General features: G+C 45.1%; 1 protein-coding gene across 1 annotated transcript in view; it reads right to left on the reverse strand.

Moving 5' to 3' along the window:
* ccdc136b (coiled-coil domain containing 136b) overlaps positions 1 to 18,046 on the reverse strand; it is a gene marked incomplete at both ends in the record, with an annotated part of 38,504 nt that extends 20,458 nt beyond the window's left edge. Inside the window, 4 exons of the mRNA XM_084050190.1 lie at positions 3,214 to 3,288; positions 3,913 to 4,248; positions 16,883 to 17,061; positions 17,931 to 18,046. Coding sequence (XP_083906316.1) covers positions 3,214 to 3,288; positions 3,913 to 4,248; positions 16,883 to 17,061; positions 17,931 to 18,046 — 706 coding nt within the window. The remainder of the gene's footprint in view (positions 1 to 3,213; positions 3,289 to 3,912; positions 4,249 to 16,882; positions 17,062 to 17,930) is intronic.
* Between the last annotated feature and the right edge of the window lie 1,278 nt (positions 18,047 to 19,324).

Here is a 19,324-nt window from a genome sequence, read left to right on the forward strand (position 1 = left end):
GTTCCAGGGACCCCCAGAAGCAAATATTTGAGTTAAAAGCTTATATATATATTCAAAGATTTGCACACATTTTCATGATTTTCCTCCTCAAAAATAGCAGATATACAAGCTCATAGAGCTTGTATATCTGCTATTTTTTAATAGCCAAAGAAATCTAAAATGACAGGATGCGTTCCTGGATTGAATTAATTAAATGAACACTGAGGATTTGACTGTGTGTAGGCTCTGTTTATGTGCTATAGCTTGTATAACTGACGTCTGTTGCACTGTGATGATAAGAGGAACATGAAGACAAATAGACTAATTACTGGCATTCTCTAAAACCCCTCGGCCCTGCTCCGAATTCCAAGCAAGCCATGTGGAAAGTGTCAGACAAAGGATTGTGTGTGTGTGTGTGTGTGTGTGTGTGTGTGTGTGTGTGTGTGTGTGTGTGTGTGTGTGTGTGTGTGTGTGTGTGTGTGTGTGTGTGTGTGTGTGCGTGTGCGTGCGTGCGTGCGTGCGTGCGTGCGTGCGTCTGTGTGTGTTTGTGCATACGTACGCGCGTGCGTGTTTGCTTGTGCAAAAACTGCAGATCTACAAACTCACAGCGCCGACACGTTGTGAACTTGTAGATCTGCAAGTTTTGGCTAATGTTCCCCCCCCAGAATAGGGATGCTGGGGTTCAAGTGGTTGAGGTTAGGGGTTGGGGTTACAGAGCTATAGGTTTAGGGTCAGGAGCAAAATGTGTATTTTGAATGAAACATTGCTATTTTCGGCTAATGTTCCCCTCAGAAAAGGAATTCTAGGGTTCAAGTGGTCAATGTAAAAAAAACGAAATCCCATCACACAAAGATTTGGCGGACCCCCTATAGTAGCTCTGAGGACCCCCTAGGGGTCCCGGACCCTGTTGAAGACCACTGTGTTAGCACATGTGTGCGTAAGGTAATCGTGGATGGAGCGGATGCCCGTTGGGATAGAGGTATAGCGAGGGTGTTTGCTTATCGAGACAGTAAAGTAATTGTAATTGACAGTAAAGTGACAATTTAAGGACTTTTAAGACCAAAAAGGAAATTTAATTAAATTAAAAAAGCCCATTACGGCATCAAAAGTAATCAACAAACTATACTATAAAAACTGGTCAAACACTGGCCAGATTGTCAAATAATATAAGAAAGAGGCAGAAATTGTGAAAATTGAAAGATTGCGAGGCGTTGTGAGCTTGTAGATCTGCTATTTTCATAAAATGTATCTGTGGAACCAAGTCAAACAAAATGTAATACCTCAACTCCTAGTGCTTGTCAGGGTGGGGGGTCCCCCGTTCAAATATGATTATTTTGGGGGTCCCCTTTTCAAATTATGATTATTTTGGGGGGTCCCCTGTTCAAATATGATTATTTTGGGGGGTCCCCAGTTCAAATTGGATTATTTTGGGTGGGGTCGCGGCCTGAAAAGGTTGAGAACCATTGTTCTAGAGTAGACCACCAACAGAAAATTATATTTTCTGCTTCTATTTCAGCCATGGAGTTCTTTTACAACAATGAGCACACTAAAATACAGCTCACATCCTCCTCTCTCTCCTCCTCCTCTCACTCCTCATCCATCCTCCCACACTTCTCCTCTCGTCCTCCCACTGCCCGGGAGCTTTGCCAGTGGTGGAAAGTAACAAAGTACATTTACTTAAGTACTGTACTTGAGTACAATTTTTGAAAATAGCAGATCTACAAGCTCACAATGCGTCGCATCACGACACATTGTGAGCTTGTAGATCGGCTATTTTCAAATGGCAGAAATGTGCATAGGGCTGAAGTGGTTAATGTATGTTTTGTAATAACAATCCAAATCTACAAAGTAACTAGTAGCTAAAGTTTTCAAATAATTGCAGGAGTAAAAGTACAATATTTGACTCTGAAATTGTGTGGAGTAGAAGTAAAAGTACAGAAAATTGGAAATACTCCAGCATATAATCATACGTATAATACCTCAAAACTGTGCGTAAGTACTGTACTTGAGTAAATGTACTTAGTTACTTTCCAACACTGTCCAGTTCTGAGGTAAACAAAGACATTCATCATGGCTCTGGGTCACAGAGAGAGAAATTACTATGATATGAACCACTTTTTGCGCGATAGACAAATAAATAAACAAGGCGGGGTGTAATAACAGCATGGCTTCATGTGGCCTGTCACATCAGTCATCGTATCTTATGATGTATGATGTATGATTATTAATTTGGCCAAAGTTTCAGCCCCAAAAAGTAACGGCCTGGGTGGAACAAAAGAGGTACGTAAGAAGGGGGGGGGGGGGGGGGGGGGGGGTTGAAGCGAAGGACCTGCTTGTGTGTTGTTGTGGAGATGCGCAGAGTTCAATGGCGGCCGCTCGTGTTGTTTCGGCTAAAGCCGTCGCCGTTCGGTGTCGGTGGTGCGCACGGTAAACGGTACGAAACTGTTTCACCTTGCGTTTTGTCCGTAATGTGGTGAGTGGAATAAATTATGTTGCGACGTGGAAACTGTGAAGTGAGCAATGATAGGTGCCCTACGCCACCCGTAAATTCTGCGCGTCCGCCGTGGCTACTGTGTTGGCGAGATGTGGTGTGTCGGCGTTGTGTTTACTCGATTACAGAGCTGTGGCTATAGCGTCAGCGGCGCGCGGAAGTCACTCCCCGATTATATAAGTAGATATAAAACATATGTGAAGAGAAAAATGGGAGTTGCTTTCTTGGCCCACTGGCAGCGTACACAAGAAGACATTTGGCGCTGATCGCTCCAGTGGTTTGTGAGATTAGCCCGTACACAGACACACGCACGCACGCACGCACGCACGCACGCACGCACGCACACACACACACACACACACACACACACACACACACACACACACACACACACACACACACACACACACACACACACACACACACACACACACACACACACACACACACACACACACACACACACACACACACACATTTCTAGATGGCTTACCTCCTACTGAGACACGCTGTACAAATTTAATAAAAACAAGTTGTTTCTATTAACATCCTGAAAATCAGTGGTGTAAAGTAACTAAGTACACATACTCAAGTACTGTACTTAAGTACAATTTTGAGGTCATTTTACTTTGCTGAAATAACTCTCTGACCACTGTTAAGAGTCGTGGGCTTTCCAAATGACTTTTTTTTATCAAGTGTGCACGTACTATGTCTGTGCCGTACATGTGCTTGCATAGGCCTACCTTGCAGCCTGTGGATCTGTCTGGTGAAGCTCTCAGCTTGGTGGGCACTTGCAAGACGCTCGTCTTCCAACAAACCTGGGAGCAGAGAGGAGGGAGGAGACGTGAACGGAGGAAAGAGGACCACGGGTCATATTATGTTTTGTATTTTATAACATCATAATGTTCTTATTTTGATCATATGACCCAATCACTGAAAGTCTCAGTCTCCAGGTTTTCCTCAGAATATGTATGACACTGGTTTACTATGACACCATGTAAATGGTGCATTTATATAGCGCATTACATAGATTGTGCATTACATTCACCCATTCACACACACATTCACACACACATTCATACACCGATGGCGGAGGAAACCATGCAAGGCACCAACCTGCTCATCGGGAGCAATTAGGGGTTCAACGTCTTGCTCAAGGACACTTCGACACTAACTCTGGGGGGGAGCCCGGGATCGAACTGGAAACCTTGCGGCACGCACACACACACGCACGCCGCGCACACGCGCACACACGCACGCACGCGCACGCACATACGCACACGCACAGGCACAGGCACAGGCACACGCACACGCACACGCACACGCACATGCACACACACACACACACACACACACACACACACACACACACACACACACACACACACACACACACACACACAGGATGGACACACACACACACACACAGGATGGACACTGACCCTGCAGCTCCAGGAAGCTCTCCTCATGCCTTTGAGAAAGCTCTCTGGTCTCCTCCAGTTCCAGCAGCAGATGCATCACCTGAGCCCTGAGCAACTCCAGGTCCTCCTCCTCCTCCTCCTCCTCCTCCTCCTCCTCTCTCCCTTCATCCTCCTCTTCCTCCTCCTCCTCCATGACCTCTTCCTTCATCTCCTTCTCCTTTCCCTCCTTTTGCTCCTGTTGGCCTTTCTCTCCGTTCCCCGGTGCCTCGGTCCTCTCGTTGTCCTCCAGGGAGCCCCTCTCCTTGGCGGTGAGGGTTTGCTCGGTGCCCAGCTCGGCCTTCAGGTCACACACGTCCTCTGGGAGAACCCAACACAAACAGAATAGGAAATCAGTGAGATGATATTATCTAAGGTTTAGATCAGGGGTCTTCAACGTTTTCAGGCCAAGGAGAGGCCCCTAGCTGAGAGAGAGATGAAGCAGGGACCCCCTCTATGTTGTATTAAATTTTGTTTCAGATTCAACCTTTTTTTTTACTTGGTCTGCTCTATTTTCCCTCTACACCTATACCTCTTTGCCAAAAATAGCCGATCTACAAGCTCTCAACGCCTCGCGTGAGGCGTTGAGAGCTTGTAGATCGGCTATTTTCGGCTAATGTTCCCCTCAGAAAAGGAATTCTAGGGTTCAAGTGGTTAATGTAAAAAAAACTAAATCCTATCACACAAAGATTTGGCGGACCCCCTATAGTAGCTCTGAGGACCCTCTAGGGGTCCCAGACCCCCTGTTGAAGACCCCTGGTTTAGATGTTGTAGGTCAGTGGTTTTCAACCCTTTTCATATCAATTATTTATTCGGCATTTGGGCCACGGACCACCGCAAAGATTAGATTTAGCCCCTCAGACCCAAAACACTGTATTGATGTGGCACCATTAGGAGAGATGAAAGGCAAACATTGATCAAATTAACAATTCTTTAATTAAAGACAGGGTGCCGTGATTTTCAGTGATTCCCCCCCCCCCTAAAACATAATCATCAGGTATTATGGTTATACTAGGAGGAAGATTGTTTTCAAAAAAGTGTACAGAAATTGTTAAAATTACGTTTTTATGTGGACACGCCTCCAGTTCATTAAGTATACCTGGTTCTCACCTTAGCACCTCCTCCACCACCTTAGCACCACCCACCTGTCCTAGTCACTCCTCCTCCTCATGCCCACACCTGTTGTGTTATGATAATGAGGGGGAGGGTATGTTTTTACTATGTCACTAAAGCGCTGTTTCTCTATTGGCACGTTTGACCCTCAAGGTTTCAGCCTCCAGGTAGGAACTCAAAATAGTCAGAGAAGACATAAAACACCATAACAACACCACCAGGGGGCTTAATGAAGTTCTATCAACCTCATAGACACATGAAAAACAGAAAAAGTGCAAAACCATGGCACCACCTCTTTAAGTAATGCAGAGGTTTATCAATAATTTTTCGCTCTCAAGAAGATCTATACGGGTCCATTTGGTCACCAACTCTTCATCATTTAGCTGGGGACCACCTGGAACCCCCTCAAGGAGAAGCAGAGTATTTTACAAAGGTCTCAGTCGTTCAGAAATAGTGATTATTCATAAGCTGGTCCACCTGGCCCTCATTGACTCCAAAGAATTCCATCGAAGTCCTAGCTGCATTTTTCCACCCAGAGTGCCAAATTCATCATCAGTTTATGGATTTAGTGTCATTTAGTGTGAGTGTAGTGCTCAGGCTGTGAGTGAGCCTTATGTGTCACCGGTTCGAGTAAATGTTTTGTCAGCCACTGGTTTCTGCATTGTGTCTTAGACTCACATTGAACATTATTGACCTCAACTGTAGGATAATTCAGCGGTTGCCCTGTATTGATACTTCAAGCAATCTGATCTGATCTGCTCGGGGCAAAATTGTGTCACGCAGAAGTAACCGCTAATGCCATTGACTTGAAACAGCCCACCCAGCAGTTTTATTATCCCAGTAATCAATGTGACTCTCCAACTAATACATCAAAAGCAACTGGAGCTAAGGAGTTCTATACACCATCTAAATTCAGTTCCCATCATAGTCATAAGATGGATTTTCATCCAGCCACCGTCTGTTCTTTTCAACCAGACTGGGTGAAGCTGAAACTAAATTCCCCCCCGCGGGATGAAAAAGGGCTCAAAAAAGATTCACAGGCGGCTTTTCAGCTGCTTTAGAAACTGTCTGTCTGGCCTTAAAATACTGTACCCACTGCAAGTCCCGGATTCCCTGCAGAGGTGCTAGGGTGAAGTTTCTCCTTCACACTAGCACAGTTTGAGAGAGAGAGAGAGAGAGAGAGAGAGAGAGAGAGAGAGAGAGAGAGAGAGAAAGAGAGAGAGAGAGAGAGAGAGAGAGAGAGAGAGAGAGAGAGAGAGAACAAAATGAAGATTATAATAAGATCATGTTTTGGTTGGTTTGAGTGGAACTCACTGACCCCATATGGTGGAAGGGGCTCTCACACTGCTCACCCTAACCCCCCCCCACCCAGGCAGCTGATGAGGGACCCCCCCATGAGGTGTTCCTCCACTCGCAGCTGCTGCGTCACACACACACACACACACACACACACACACACACACACACACACACACACACACACACACACACACACACACACACACACACACACACACACACACACACACACACACACACACACACCTGTTAACAACCAATAAGTATGCCTCGGTATAATACATGTTAGAACTCCACTGGCTCTTTGTGTGCAAAAGAGCCATCTAATGGTAAGAATGAAGTATAATGTTTCTCAATTTCTCCTCTCCAAGTTACAAGAATTCCATAATAATAATAATAATAATAATAAAAATAATAATAATAACGAATTGCATTTTGATAGCGCTTTCCCAAGTGCTCAAAGCACTTTACAATGGTGAATCAGTGAACAATCGACGCCAGCGTCCTCACTTTTCCCACATTCATACACCAAAGGTGGCAAGCTATAGGGTACAGTGTCTTGCCCAAGGACACTTCGACACTAACTCTGGGGGATCGAACTGGGAACCTCCAATCCCCCAGAACCAAGGTAGAACAGTGAAGCTGCCTTCGCCTGGTGGTCAAATCTGGGATAGTCAACACTTCCGCATTTAAAATGCTACTGCGCGTGCGTCTATACCGTTAAAACCTACTAATGTCCCTTCAGAGGCTCCGTAGAAACCCTAGCGCGAACCAATATCGAACCAAGATTTCTTACTTCCGGGTGCTTCAAAACGCCACTGAGCAATTTCATAGAAATGAATAGCTGGGGGCGCACAATCCGCCCTCTAGATCAGAGGTCTTCAACAGGGGGTCCGGGACCCCTAGGGGGTCCTCAGAGCTACTATAGGGGGTCTTTACATTAACCACTTGAACCCTAGCATCCCTATTCTGAGGGGAACATTAGCCGAAAATAGCAGATCAACAAGCTCGCAACGCCTCGCGCTGCGAGGCGTTGTGAGCGAGTGTAGTGGAGTAAATGTACAATATTTGCCTCTGAGATTTAGTGGAGCAGAAGTAAAACTATTGCAAGTTTGAAACACTCAAGTAAAGTACAAATACCTAAAAAAATGTACGTAAGTACAGTACTTAAGTAAATCTACTTAGTTATACTTTCCACCACTGGGAGAGAGTAGTGGATAATGACGTTGAGCTGACGCACAGACAGCACTACACAGCATTCCAACTGCTGTTGCATCTCATGGCTGCCTGCCGTCTGCCCGTCTAAAAATAGTCCCTCTCCTCCACTCTTCACCTCTCCCTCTCCTCTCTCTAGTGTCTTCATCTTCATCTCTCTCTATGCTCCTTTGTGTGTGTGTGTGTGTGTGTGTGTGTGTGTGTGTGTGTGTGTGTGTGTGTGTGTGTGTGTGTGTGTGTGCGCGCGCATCATGGCCAGGTGTGTTTTTGAGAGAAGCATTCATAACAGACAGCTGTAGCTCACACCTGCTTCAGGACAATGCAGTAATCAGCTCCTTTGTTGTTTCAGTCACACACACACACACACACACACACACACACACACACACACACACACCCAGGGCAAGTTCAAAGTGAGGCTACTTACATTACATTACGGTCATTTAGCAGACGCTTTTATCCAAAGAGGCTTACAATAAGTGTATTCAAAGCAAAGCAAAGCAAAGTTTGTTGTTTACCCAGGGTGTCGGACTAAGCACGAAGCTTGTTTCCAGCCGGACCCTGCATGGAAGCCTTGCTCAAGGGCTATTCAGCGGTGATTCATGATTGATGTGATGAATTGGGGAATCGAACTAGGGACCTTCCGGTATCAAGGACGCCCCTCTAACCACTAGGCCACCGCTGCCACATTCGACATAGGTAGGCAAGAAACTCGTCACTTGTCAGCAACTAAGCAGTGCAGAGACTCAACATGACACAGTGGCTTGAATTTTTATGGTACGGTCTCTTTGACCATCAGGTCTGCAACACAGTAAGCTTTGGATTATGACAGTGGTGTAAAGTAACTAAGTACATTTACTAAAGTACTGTACTTGAGTACAATTTTGAGGTAGCTACTTTTACTTTACTGGAGCATTTCCAATTTTCTATACTTTTACTCCACTACAATTATTTGAAAACTTTAGTTACTAGTTACAAAACATACATCAACCACTTCAGCCCTATATACATTTAGGCCAGTTGAAAATGGCAAATCTACAAGCTCCCAATGCGTCGCATTGCGAGCTTGTAGATCTGCTATTTTATACATTTGAAAACTTGTGAAATTGGACATTCTACCTAATGAGTACTTTTTACTTTTGGTACTTTAAGTAGGCCTACATTTTGATACCAAATCGACCACTGCCTAACACTCACATAACACGTCACAGCTGGAACATTTACTATACATCACATTACATTATTACAGAACTGCTGGTTCAAACACTGTCAACATAACTCAGTCTTCTCTTTCTTTTTCTTGTCTGTCTTCTTTCTCTCTTTATCTTCTCTCTCTTTCTCTGCGCCCTCCATCTCTTTCTCTCTCTTTCGCTCATCTCTCTTTTCTTTCTCACTGCTTTCTGTTTGTTCACAGCTCTTTACAGTCTTTTATCCAACCATTTGTCCACTTTCTCTCACTGTGTTTGTCTGCATTCATTTATTTTCAAAGCATTACATAAACAAGATAAGGGTGTTAACTATACCCTGCTTTACTGCTTTATTGGTGTTAAGGCATATGGTGTTAAAGACAGTGCTTTATTCGTACCACAGATCTGCAGAACGTCGACACATACGGTCCTACACTACAGAGAAGAGAAGCTGTGGTCTTTGTCCTTGAATGCAATCACATGAGATGGGGGGAGGGGAGGGGGACTTGTGCTTAAAGACTCACTGGTTACCAGTGGCAACAACCTGGCTGCTGGGGCTATTGTCTTACTAGGAGAAAAAATATATATATATTTTTTAAATGACATATATTATATAACAATGTTTTTGTCGTTCGAAATATGTATTGCAAAAGCAAAAATAACTAGAAAAAGTGCTCCTCGGAGCACAAATCTCCGCCAGGTCAGGTAGGTTATCTTGGCCTCCTGGTGGCGCTACAATAGGCCAATGTGAAAAGGTTTCCATTTCTTCTTAGGCCTTTCACGGCAATCGGACACTGCATTCATGAATGAGGCATTTTGTTCCAAAAATGTGGTTTGATAAATTAGACAAATAGACTATAACAGGCCAATGTGAAAAGGGGGGAATTTCTTCCTTAGCCTTTAGGGAGTGTGTGCAAAGTTTCACGGAGATCGGTGCAGTTATAGGTAAAAACGTGAATCGGCCTGTTATAGCGCCACCATGAGGCTGATGTGAAAGTTTTTAAGTGGCATTTCTTCCTGGGCCAAGTGGGAATCCACGTGAAAAAAATCACGGGAATCACATGCTGCGTTCATGATTGGAGGCATTGTGTTCAAAACGAATGAATCCTGCAAATTTTGGAAGCCAATCTTAGCCAATCCGGATGTAATGTAGAAAATCGATTTGCGTGTTGTTCGGACAAAATCTGTAGGAGTAATATCCAAAAATGTGCTTTGCAAAAGTCGGCCTCATGGTGGAGCTATGACAGGCTGATCGGAAAAATGTGGGGCAGAGGTTCTGCTGTGGCATCCAGGGAGTGTGTTTGCACAGTTTGACAGCGACCAGACCAACGGTGGCGGAGATTAGCTGCTCGCAGACAGAAGGACGGACGGACGGACGGACACACGGACGGACGGACAGGGGTCAAAACATACTCTCTCACCATGCCTTTTGGCCTTGCGGAGACAATAAAGCAGGAGTTTGATTATTTCCCTAGTTATATGTAGTGAAATAAAGCAGTTGTTCAATACTCTGGTCAACTCAACATTACATTACTCATACCAACAATATCAGCTCAGTGACCTTGTGGTTAGAGTGTCCGCCCTAAAACTTGGAGGGGTTTCGATCCCCGGCCGGGTCATACCAAAGACTCTAAAAATGGTACCCAGTGCCTCCCTGAGTGCTTGGTACTCGGCATCAAAGGTTGAATTGGGGTAAAGTCCCTGTGACATACTAGCGCCGTCCAGTGGGTGTAAATTGTACATCAAGCTGCCTCAGGCTAAGGAAACTGGAGATAGATTCCTGCCCTGTGGGCCTCAGGATTCGGCAAGGCTTACTTATTATAGGCCTACTCATACCAACAAGTCATATTAAATCATTGTTATTTATCATATAGACTGTTTTCGTTCCAGATTAGTCATGAAAAAAGTGAACCTAGCTAGTTAAAATGTTCTATCAAGGAGTAAAAGTGTTTTAGTAGGCCTACAATGTGATTGACTTGCCCAATTTGCACAAGCTATCCTTTGCAATGTCATGATTGCACGTGTACATTGCGATGTCGATGCTGAAACGATATAATGTGCTGCACTATGTCCTACATATACAGTAAGAATCATTATGTTACAGGTTCAGGTGAAAACACACTAGAGCATCTCAGAGAAAAGCATGATTATAGTCAGTGTCCAAAATAAGTCCAGGTACAGAAGGGACATCACAAGTAGTTGATCATTGCACAGAGTCAAATGTAAATTGTTTTACTTGTCCTCGTAGGGTCAACAGATATTTGCCAAGTAAAAGCAAGGGAGTGAGGTATGTCAGAGTAATCTAACCTTTTACTGTTGAAATTTGCATACTGTTTCAATGTGCACTATCGTGGTGAAATAAGAGAATGCTGTATTTGAATGGCACTGTAAATGGACAAGGGCCTGTTAAGTGTGTGTGCGTGTGCGTGTGTACAGCTTGGTTACAAATGTAAACTGCTTGTGTTCATATTTAGAAGTCTCTGTAATGTCCATTACAGTTGTCAGAGGCCTGCAGATTGCAGGAATGCCCAAGCCAAGAGCTAAGGCATTGGCAAAATTCTGTTCAGTGTCTGTGATAATGGGCAGTTTTACCACGTTTGTGCATCTACCTTTGTTTGTGTTCAAGAATTTCTTGTTAAATGTGAATGCAAATAAAGATTTGAAGTTAAATGTGTGTGTGTGTTAACCTCAAGCCAGATATATACAGTAAGCATAAAGAACTCAAATGTATCAAATCATAGTGACAATTAATCATATGACATGCCCGTCAATGAATATAAACAGCCTGGGTTATTACGCATATAGTGTCAGGACCTGTCACCTTGTATTTTAATTTGTAGTGATATACAGAACTATTCTTTCCTGTTATCTGCGGTGTCTTTGGTTTTACGTTACTGCTGTCTGCCTTTTATTTTGAAGTGTTGTCCCAGTGTTTCCTGTTGTCCTTGTAGTTGTTGCCTGTTTTGTCTCACTTGCAAATGTTGTTCACCTGTGTGTCTTGATCAATTTCAGCCTATCGTGTGTGTTGATTGTAATTATGTTCATCTGTGTCTAGTTAGTATCTAGTAAGTATATTTTGATGCCAATACTTTTGCATTTTTACTCAAGTACATTTTGAATTCTGTACTTTTACTTGTAACAGTAATTACTGCATTGCAGTATTTCTGCAGACAGAATGCCACGCACGCACGCACGCACGCACGCACGCACGCACGCACGCACGCACGCACGCACACACACACACACACACACACACACACACACACACACACACGCACGCACGCACGCACGCACGCACGCACGCACGCACGCACGCACGCACGCACACAAGCACTTAGGTGTCCCTGATCAGGAGGTGAAGACAGGAAGTGGATACAGGCTGAAAATTGAGAACCACTCACTACTGTACAATTTACAATGTAGGCATTTAGCAGACACTCTTGTTATCCAGAGCGACTTACAAAGTGCAAGATCAGCGTAATGGCATGAACCTAACAAACAACAGGGTAAATGGTCTCACCATTTAGTGGTACAAAGCAGGAATACCAAGTAAACATCATACCTAGCATGCTACCTAAATAACATCGGCATTTGTGGTACAGTATGAGTAAAGTACATTTACTCATACTGTAAGTATGAGTAAATGTAAGTACACTGTAAGTACACTTTTCAGGATTTTTTACTTTACTGGAGTATTTACAATTTTCAGTACTTTTACTTCTACTCCACTACATCTCAGAGGCAAATATTGTACTTTTACTGCACTATAATTATATGAAAACTAGTTGCTAGTTACTTTGTAGATTCTGATTATTATTACATGACATACATTACCCACTTCAGCCCTATATACTGTACATATCGACCATTTGAAAATATCAGATCTACAAGCTCACAATACGTTGCGATGCAATGCATTGTGAGCTTGTAGATCTAATATTTTCAAAAGATTTGTATACCTTTGAAAGCTTGTGAAATGAGACATTCTGCATAATGAGTACTACTACTTTTGGTACTTTAAGTACATTTTGATACCAATACGTTTGTACTTTTACTCAAGTCAATTTTGAATTCCGGACTTTTACCTGTAACGGAGTACTTCTACAATGAAGTATTGATACTTTTACTTGAGTAAACAATGTACTTTTACCACCAGCGACAGTCTGAAGAGGTGAGTTTTCAGACTGTGGCGGAAAATATAGTGGAACAGGTCACTTCACAGCTTGTGAGCCACGAGGGAGAGGAGTCTAGGCTGCTTAGAGCGTTGGTGTTGTTACTGTTGTTGAAAGGGAGGGGCAGACATCCTGTGTTGTTAGCTGACCTAATTGTGCAGGAAGGGGTGTAAGGGATGGATCATATCCTGTAATTGTCTTGCAGGTCATCGCCAATGTTTTGAATTGGATGCAGGTATAGCAATTGGAAGCCAGTGGAGGGAGCGCAGAAGGGGGGAGACGTGAAAGGTTAGGGAGGTTTGTAGGCCTGATCTAAAATGCTGCAGCATTTTAGATCAGTTGTAGGGGTTTGAGTCGCAGTGGTCAAGCCTGGAGAATGGAGATGACGTCGACTGAGGCTTGGATGAGAGGAGCTGAGCATCTCCACTCCTGTCACCCTCCCTCCATCTATCTTTCTCAGACCTTCCCTCTCTCCCTCCTATCGTTTCCAAAGCATCATCAATCGATCCATCCAGCCACAGGCGACCTGGCTCAGTCTGTTATCGTTCCCCGACCCCATTCAAATATTATTCGTGCTCTCACACACACGCACGCACGCGCGCACACACACACACACACACTGTGTTGTGACCTTGATGAGAAAATGCCATTGATCGAGGGCCGGGGTGAGAAGCAGGCTGAAGTATCAATAATGCATCTGTGTACCACACCGCCCCTTTGCCCTGCTTCTTTACAGGTTATCATTCAGAGTGTTTCTTTCTGCTTCAACAGATCAGCCAAGAATGCATGGGCCAAGGGGGTTGGCATGCACGTGAGAGAGACAGCTAGGTCATGAGGCCCTCCATCTTTCTCCTCCTCTCTCATCAGTGTTCTCCCTCTTTACCGTGCCATCTATGATGTGCAGAATGTGGTCACAGTTGCGGAGCAAAATATTTTGCCGCCTAGACATCTTTGGTCTACGAGAACACATGAGAAGGGGAGATTGAAGTGAGACGTTAGAATCTCTGCCTGCATAACAATTTTGTAGAATGTGTGCTTGTTTTCCTTGGCCCGTGGGTTGGCAGAGGTCACTGCAGTGCATCGGTTGGTATGTGTATATGTGTGTGTAAATCACACGAAACAAGCTCGATGTCAGCTCTCATGCTTTGCAGCTGTGGAGAACAGCAATGATGGATGTGTCGGACAAGGAGAGATAGAGAAGAGGAAGATGCATTCAGTAGTGTTAATATCCTCTTTCACCATGGCTTTGGGTGTTGTAATAACTTAGGCGATCCAGCGTGTCAATGATCACATTCTCATCCAGAAACCAACCAGCATCCCCATACCATCTGAATGCAATACTCGACTACCCATATCTTTGTTACTGGTGTGCAATGAGGGCAGGAAGAGAGATCAAGAAACAATGTTGCAGGACTCGCCGAAACAGCCCGTGCCCCCTCCATCTCCATCTCTCTGTCTCTCTCTCTATACCCCTCCATCTCCATCTCTCTGTCTCTCTCTCTATACCCCTCCATCTCCATCTCTCTGTCTCTCTCTATACCCCTCCATCTCCATCTCTCTGTCTCTCTCTATACCCCTCCATGATCATCTCCATCTCTCTGTCTCTCTCTATACCCCACCATCTCCATCTCTCTGTCTCTCTCTATACCCCTCCATCTCAATCTCTCTGTCTCTCTCTATACCCCTCCATCTCCATCTCTCTGTCTCTCTCTATACCCCTCCATCTCAATCTCTCTGTCTCTCTCTATACCCCTCCATCTCCATCTCTCTGTCTCTCTCTATACCCCTCCATCTCCATCTCTCTGTCTCTCTCTATACCCCTCCATCTCCATCTCTCTGTCTCTCTCTATACCCCTCCATCTCCATCTCTCTGTCTCTCTCTATAGGCTACCCCTCCATCTCCATCTCTCTGTCTCTCTCTATACCCCTCCATCTCCATCTCTCTGTCTCTCTCTATACCCCTCCATCTCCATCTCTCTGTCTCTCTCTATACTCGCCCCTCCCCATCCTTTCCTGTCCCTTGCAGCGACCTGTGCATGATGCAACAGCAGCGGCAGGTGATTTGCCAGTCAAATCAGGAACGCAGAAAGAACAGAACCTTCTGTGCAGAAATGAGCTGTGCTCCCAGCACGTCACAGAAACACAAGGCAGATAAGAAAGCCTTTCTTTTTAGTGTGTAACACTGACAGTCAGTCAACACCAGCATACAAAATGCTTTGAAGATGAGAGATGGGGACGGCGACTTCATGATACAGCAATAGAGGTGCTAGTTAGCTATGTTTAGCTAAAATGTCACAAAGACACACTTTACAAGACTCACGCGATCCTTCACTAAGAAATACATGTGCAGCATATTTACGTATGGTTCCTTCTGGAAACACACTTAAAGACTGCACAGAATTACACATATTTTGTACACATCCTACAATGCACGTAATTCATTATGTAACAGTAACAGTAACAACGTTATTGAATTGGAAAGAGTAATTAGTTGCACTAATAACGCTAAAGTTACCACAAAGTAATGTGTTAGTCCCAACACTGCTAATAACTGCTTTCTTTGTCTCAGGGCTGGCTGAGAGCCATAAAAGGAATTTGGTACACAATAAAATCCTCAGTATTATTTTGTCCATTTGTTAATCCAAGAGTTTACGAATGTCATCAAATTAACAATGAGAGTTTTCCATTTGTACTGAGAATTTTACTGTGTAAGGCTGTGTTTCTCCGAGCTAATCAGACTGCCCAGAAACACAGGCCTGTTTGACAGACAAGCATACGCACGTGTCCGTGTGCACAAATGAGCTTGCGCTCCAAACTCCAAGCTTATAGCTACAGTACATGCCCCATGGTTTCCCCAGGTGTCCGTGAGGGGGAACAATTGAATTTCACCTTAATTTCATCGGCTAGAAGTTGCTGTAGCCCAATGAGAGAGCAGTATCCTACATATAATTTTAGTAATGTCAGTCAGTCAGTCAATCTTGCTTGGTTCTCCTGCAGTGGCTTAAGCAATTGCTCTGTACTTGCACAAGGCCATTGATCATAAGCATATGCACACCGTGACGGAGCCCCTTTTTCTCTTCGATACAATTTAACATGTTTATTTGCGTTTTGCTGTAAACAACAGACAGTCTGAGCTTGGCCGATGGGACTGTCGTCATGGTTACAGCCCCCCAGCCTATGGGATCTGGAGACCACGGAGTCCCCACAGTATGTTGTTAGCTGTTGGTGCTAAGCGTTAGCCTGTTGTTTTCTCACTGTCTGATACGCGCATGCGCGGCCACGTAGCATGCACGACACCGAAGTGGTCTGCGACTCCGGGTCTAGGGACCCCCTCGGGGGTCCGCCGTCCGTGGCTTCGGGTGTGTGTGCGTGTGTGTGTGTGTGTGTGTGTGTGTGTGTGTGTGTGGGGGGGGGGGGGGGGGTGGGGGGGTGGGGGTGTGATCGTTCAGTAGCTGGCTCCCGGGTTACCCAATCATGTGCGTGAAACAAGCGCCGTCGTTGCCACATCCGTGAAACAAGCGGAACATGACGCGCACGCGTGTGTTGGAACTGTTGCCGGTACCAAGTACACTTTCCATCCCTGATGTAGTGTCTGTGCACAGCGCATAACCCACACAGCATATAATTTGGGTGCTCATATCCCCCGACGGGTATGGTCTAGTAAGATTAACTATTCAGAACAGTAGATTTTTGTACTAGATATAATCTAACAACAACGTCCTCTCTCACAGGGGCCCTGGCACAAAGTCTTTTCAAATGGGGGTCCGTGGCCAAGTGTAAACATCTCTTATATATTTGAGCACACACACGCGCACACACGCGCACACACACGCACGCACGCACGCACACACACACACACACACACACACACACACACACACACACACACACACACACACACACACACACACACACACACACACACACACACACACACACACACACACACACACACACACACACACTAACCAGAGGGATCCATGACCTCCTCTATAACCGGCGGCAGGCGCAGTCCATCCATGGTGCTGTGGGCCGGAGGAGGCGGGGCAAGTGTCAAAGGGGGGCGTGCCCTGACGTCGACTTGATGCTGCAGAGATGGAGACCCGGACGGGGGGCCAAGGAGGGCAGGAGGATGGATGGATGGCCCCCTGGAGTGAGGCAGAAGAGGAGAGGCTGCAGCAGGTGCAAACAAAGCCCTGGCGGGGGGGTATCTTCAAGCTCCGGGCAGACTTAGCCGCTCCATGGTGGAGCTGATGAGACACGGGCAGACACACTACATGCAGGGACAGACAGACACAACGGAAGGCATGGTGACTGGGATATCTGCTGCGTCATGACACGTCTATTCCTGACATTCACTGGTTGCCATGCAGCTCTCTCTCTCTCTCTCTCTCTCTCTCTCTCTCTCTCTCTCTCATTACATCTTCGTGAGCTCAGCATGCTTTGGTTTTCTCTGTTTTTCTCTCCTCTGAGTCTATCTGTATTGGTCTCTCTTATTCTATTCTATCATGGAGATGTTTTATAATGCCCAGTCTCTGTAGTTTGTAGAGATAAAGCGCTCTCTCTCTCTCTCTCTCTGAACCTGCTGCATTTCAACCTGCAACTGAAAGCCCATACACAATAACAAATATCTTAGCAGATGTGGTGTGTCTCGGTACACACACAAACAAACACTCTCTCTCTCCCACACACACACACACACACATACACACACACACACACACACACACACACACACACACACACACGCACACGCACACGCACACGCAAACGCACACACACACGCACACACACACATAAGCACACACACAGACGTACACACACACACACATACAAATAAATACCTGCAGTGAAATCCGGACCATGCAGTTCAGCGTGCCAACAGCTAAATCTCCTGCAGCCTGCGAGTCGTATCTCATCTGATGCTCGCCCCTCCCCTTCCTCTTTCTCTCTCTCTCTGACAGTCTCTCTCCCTTTGTAATTCCCCTGGTCAAAGCATGTGGTTAACTATGCAGACGTCATCATTGAGAGCTCAGATGCTCCAATGCTCTCTCTCCTCTTCTCCTGTTTCCTCTCTCCATCCCACTTCAGCTGCCTGTCAGACAAACTGGGTTGACACCCAGCTGCTTCCATCCTTTAGAGGCAGACAGAGAGAGGAGGAGAGAAATAAGGGGGAGAAAGAAGATAGAGGGCGATACAGAGGAAGGGGGGCAACAGAGAAGGAGGAGTCGGACTCGGAGGGGAAGGGACTTGGCAAGGGAGAGCTTGATAGAGTGACGGAGACAGGCACAGAGAGAGAGAGAGAGAGAGAGAGAGAGAGAGAGAGAGAGAGAGAGAGAGAGAGAGAGAGAGAGAGAGAGAGAGAGAGAGAGAGAGAGATTAATATTCAGAGAGATTCTAGGATGTGATACTGTGTATATTTTAAAAAAAAAATGCTGGCCAATGAAGGACACGTCTTATTTTTGACTTAAATACTGTTAGTACATCCCATTACGATTGTCAAAGCATTGTTCATGTTTCCAAGGGTGGAGTGAGGGAAACATTATTGCTATCAAATGTGAAAAAGAAATATGAAGGCACACCCTTATTTGAAGGTACTGTAGAAACTGTATTTTGTATTTTTTGAAACTGTAAGTACATGCACTTGGTTTTCAATTTGTCTCTTTATTAGACTAAGTAGGCCTACAGAAGAGGTAAACACACCCAGGAAGAGACACTTAACTCCCCAGTGAGCCCCTTGTGGTACTAATGGAGCTGCATGTGAACTCGGAGCATCTCGCTTGTGCTTGAGCAGTTGCTTAGCAACAAGGACAAAAAGAAGGAGTAAAATATTTCTGTATGACGTTAAAGGCCACTTGATGGAAATGGCCTTTATGACAATAATGATAACAACTACCTACTGTGTGTGTGTGTGTGTGTGTGTGTGTGTGTGTGTGTGTGTGTGTGTGTGTGTGTGTGTGTGTGTGTGTGTGTGTGTGTGTGTCAGGAGGCTCAAACACAAGACTACTATTTTAACTTGATACGTTTCTCTATCACCATCACATTCAGTCTATAGCTTCTGCATATGTATTCAATTATCAGCCAGGTTCTGATGTTGATGCAACTTTCCTCTCCATCTTGAGACCTACAGCAACTGGTCTGCATTTTACCACTGCAGCAAGAGTTATGTAAGGTCTTCAGTGGTCATGAGTGCTTTACAAGGATGCCACGGAGAGAACCGAACCCCCACCACATGTGGATTATATAAGAACAGCAGGAACGAAAACACCTGATCCAGGCCTTGGTGCTTCTCAGTAAACTATCCACGCGCTATAGCACCAGACGGCCTACTATCAGCTCAGAAGGCACATTTGTTTTTCTCAGTAGCAGGGGAGTAGCCTGATTATCAGACTGAAGCTGCGTGGAGCTTCA

This window comes from Gymnoscopelus microlampas (assembly GCF_963454915.1).
Source record: "Gymnoscopelus microlampas genome assembly, chromosome: 23".
Classification (NCBI taxonomy): Eukaryota; Metazoa; Chordata; class Actinopteri; order Myctophiformes; family Myctophidae; genus Gymnoscopelus; species Gymnoscopelus microlampas.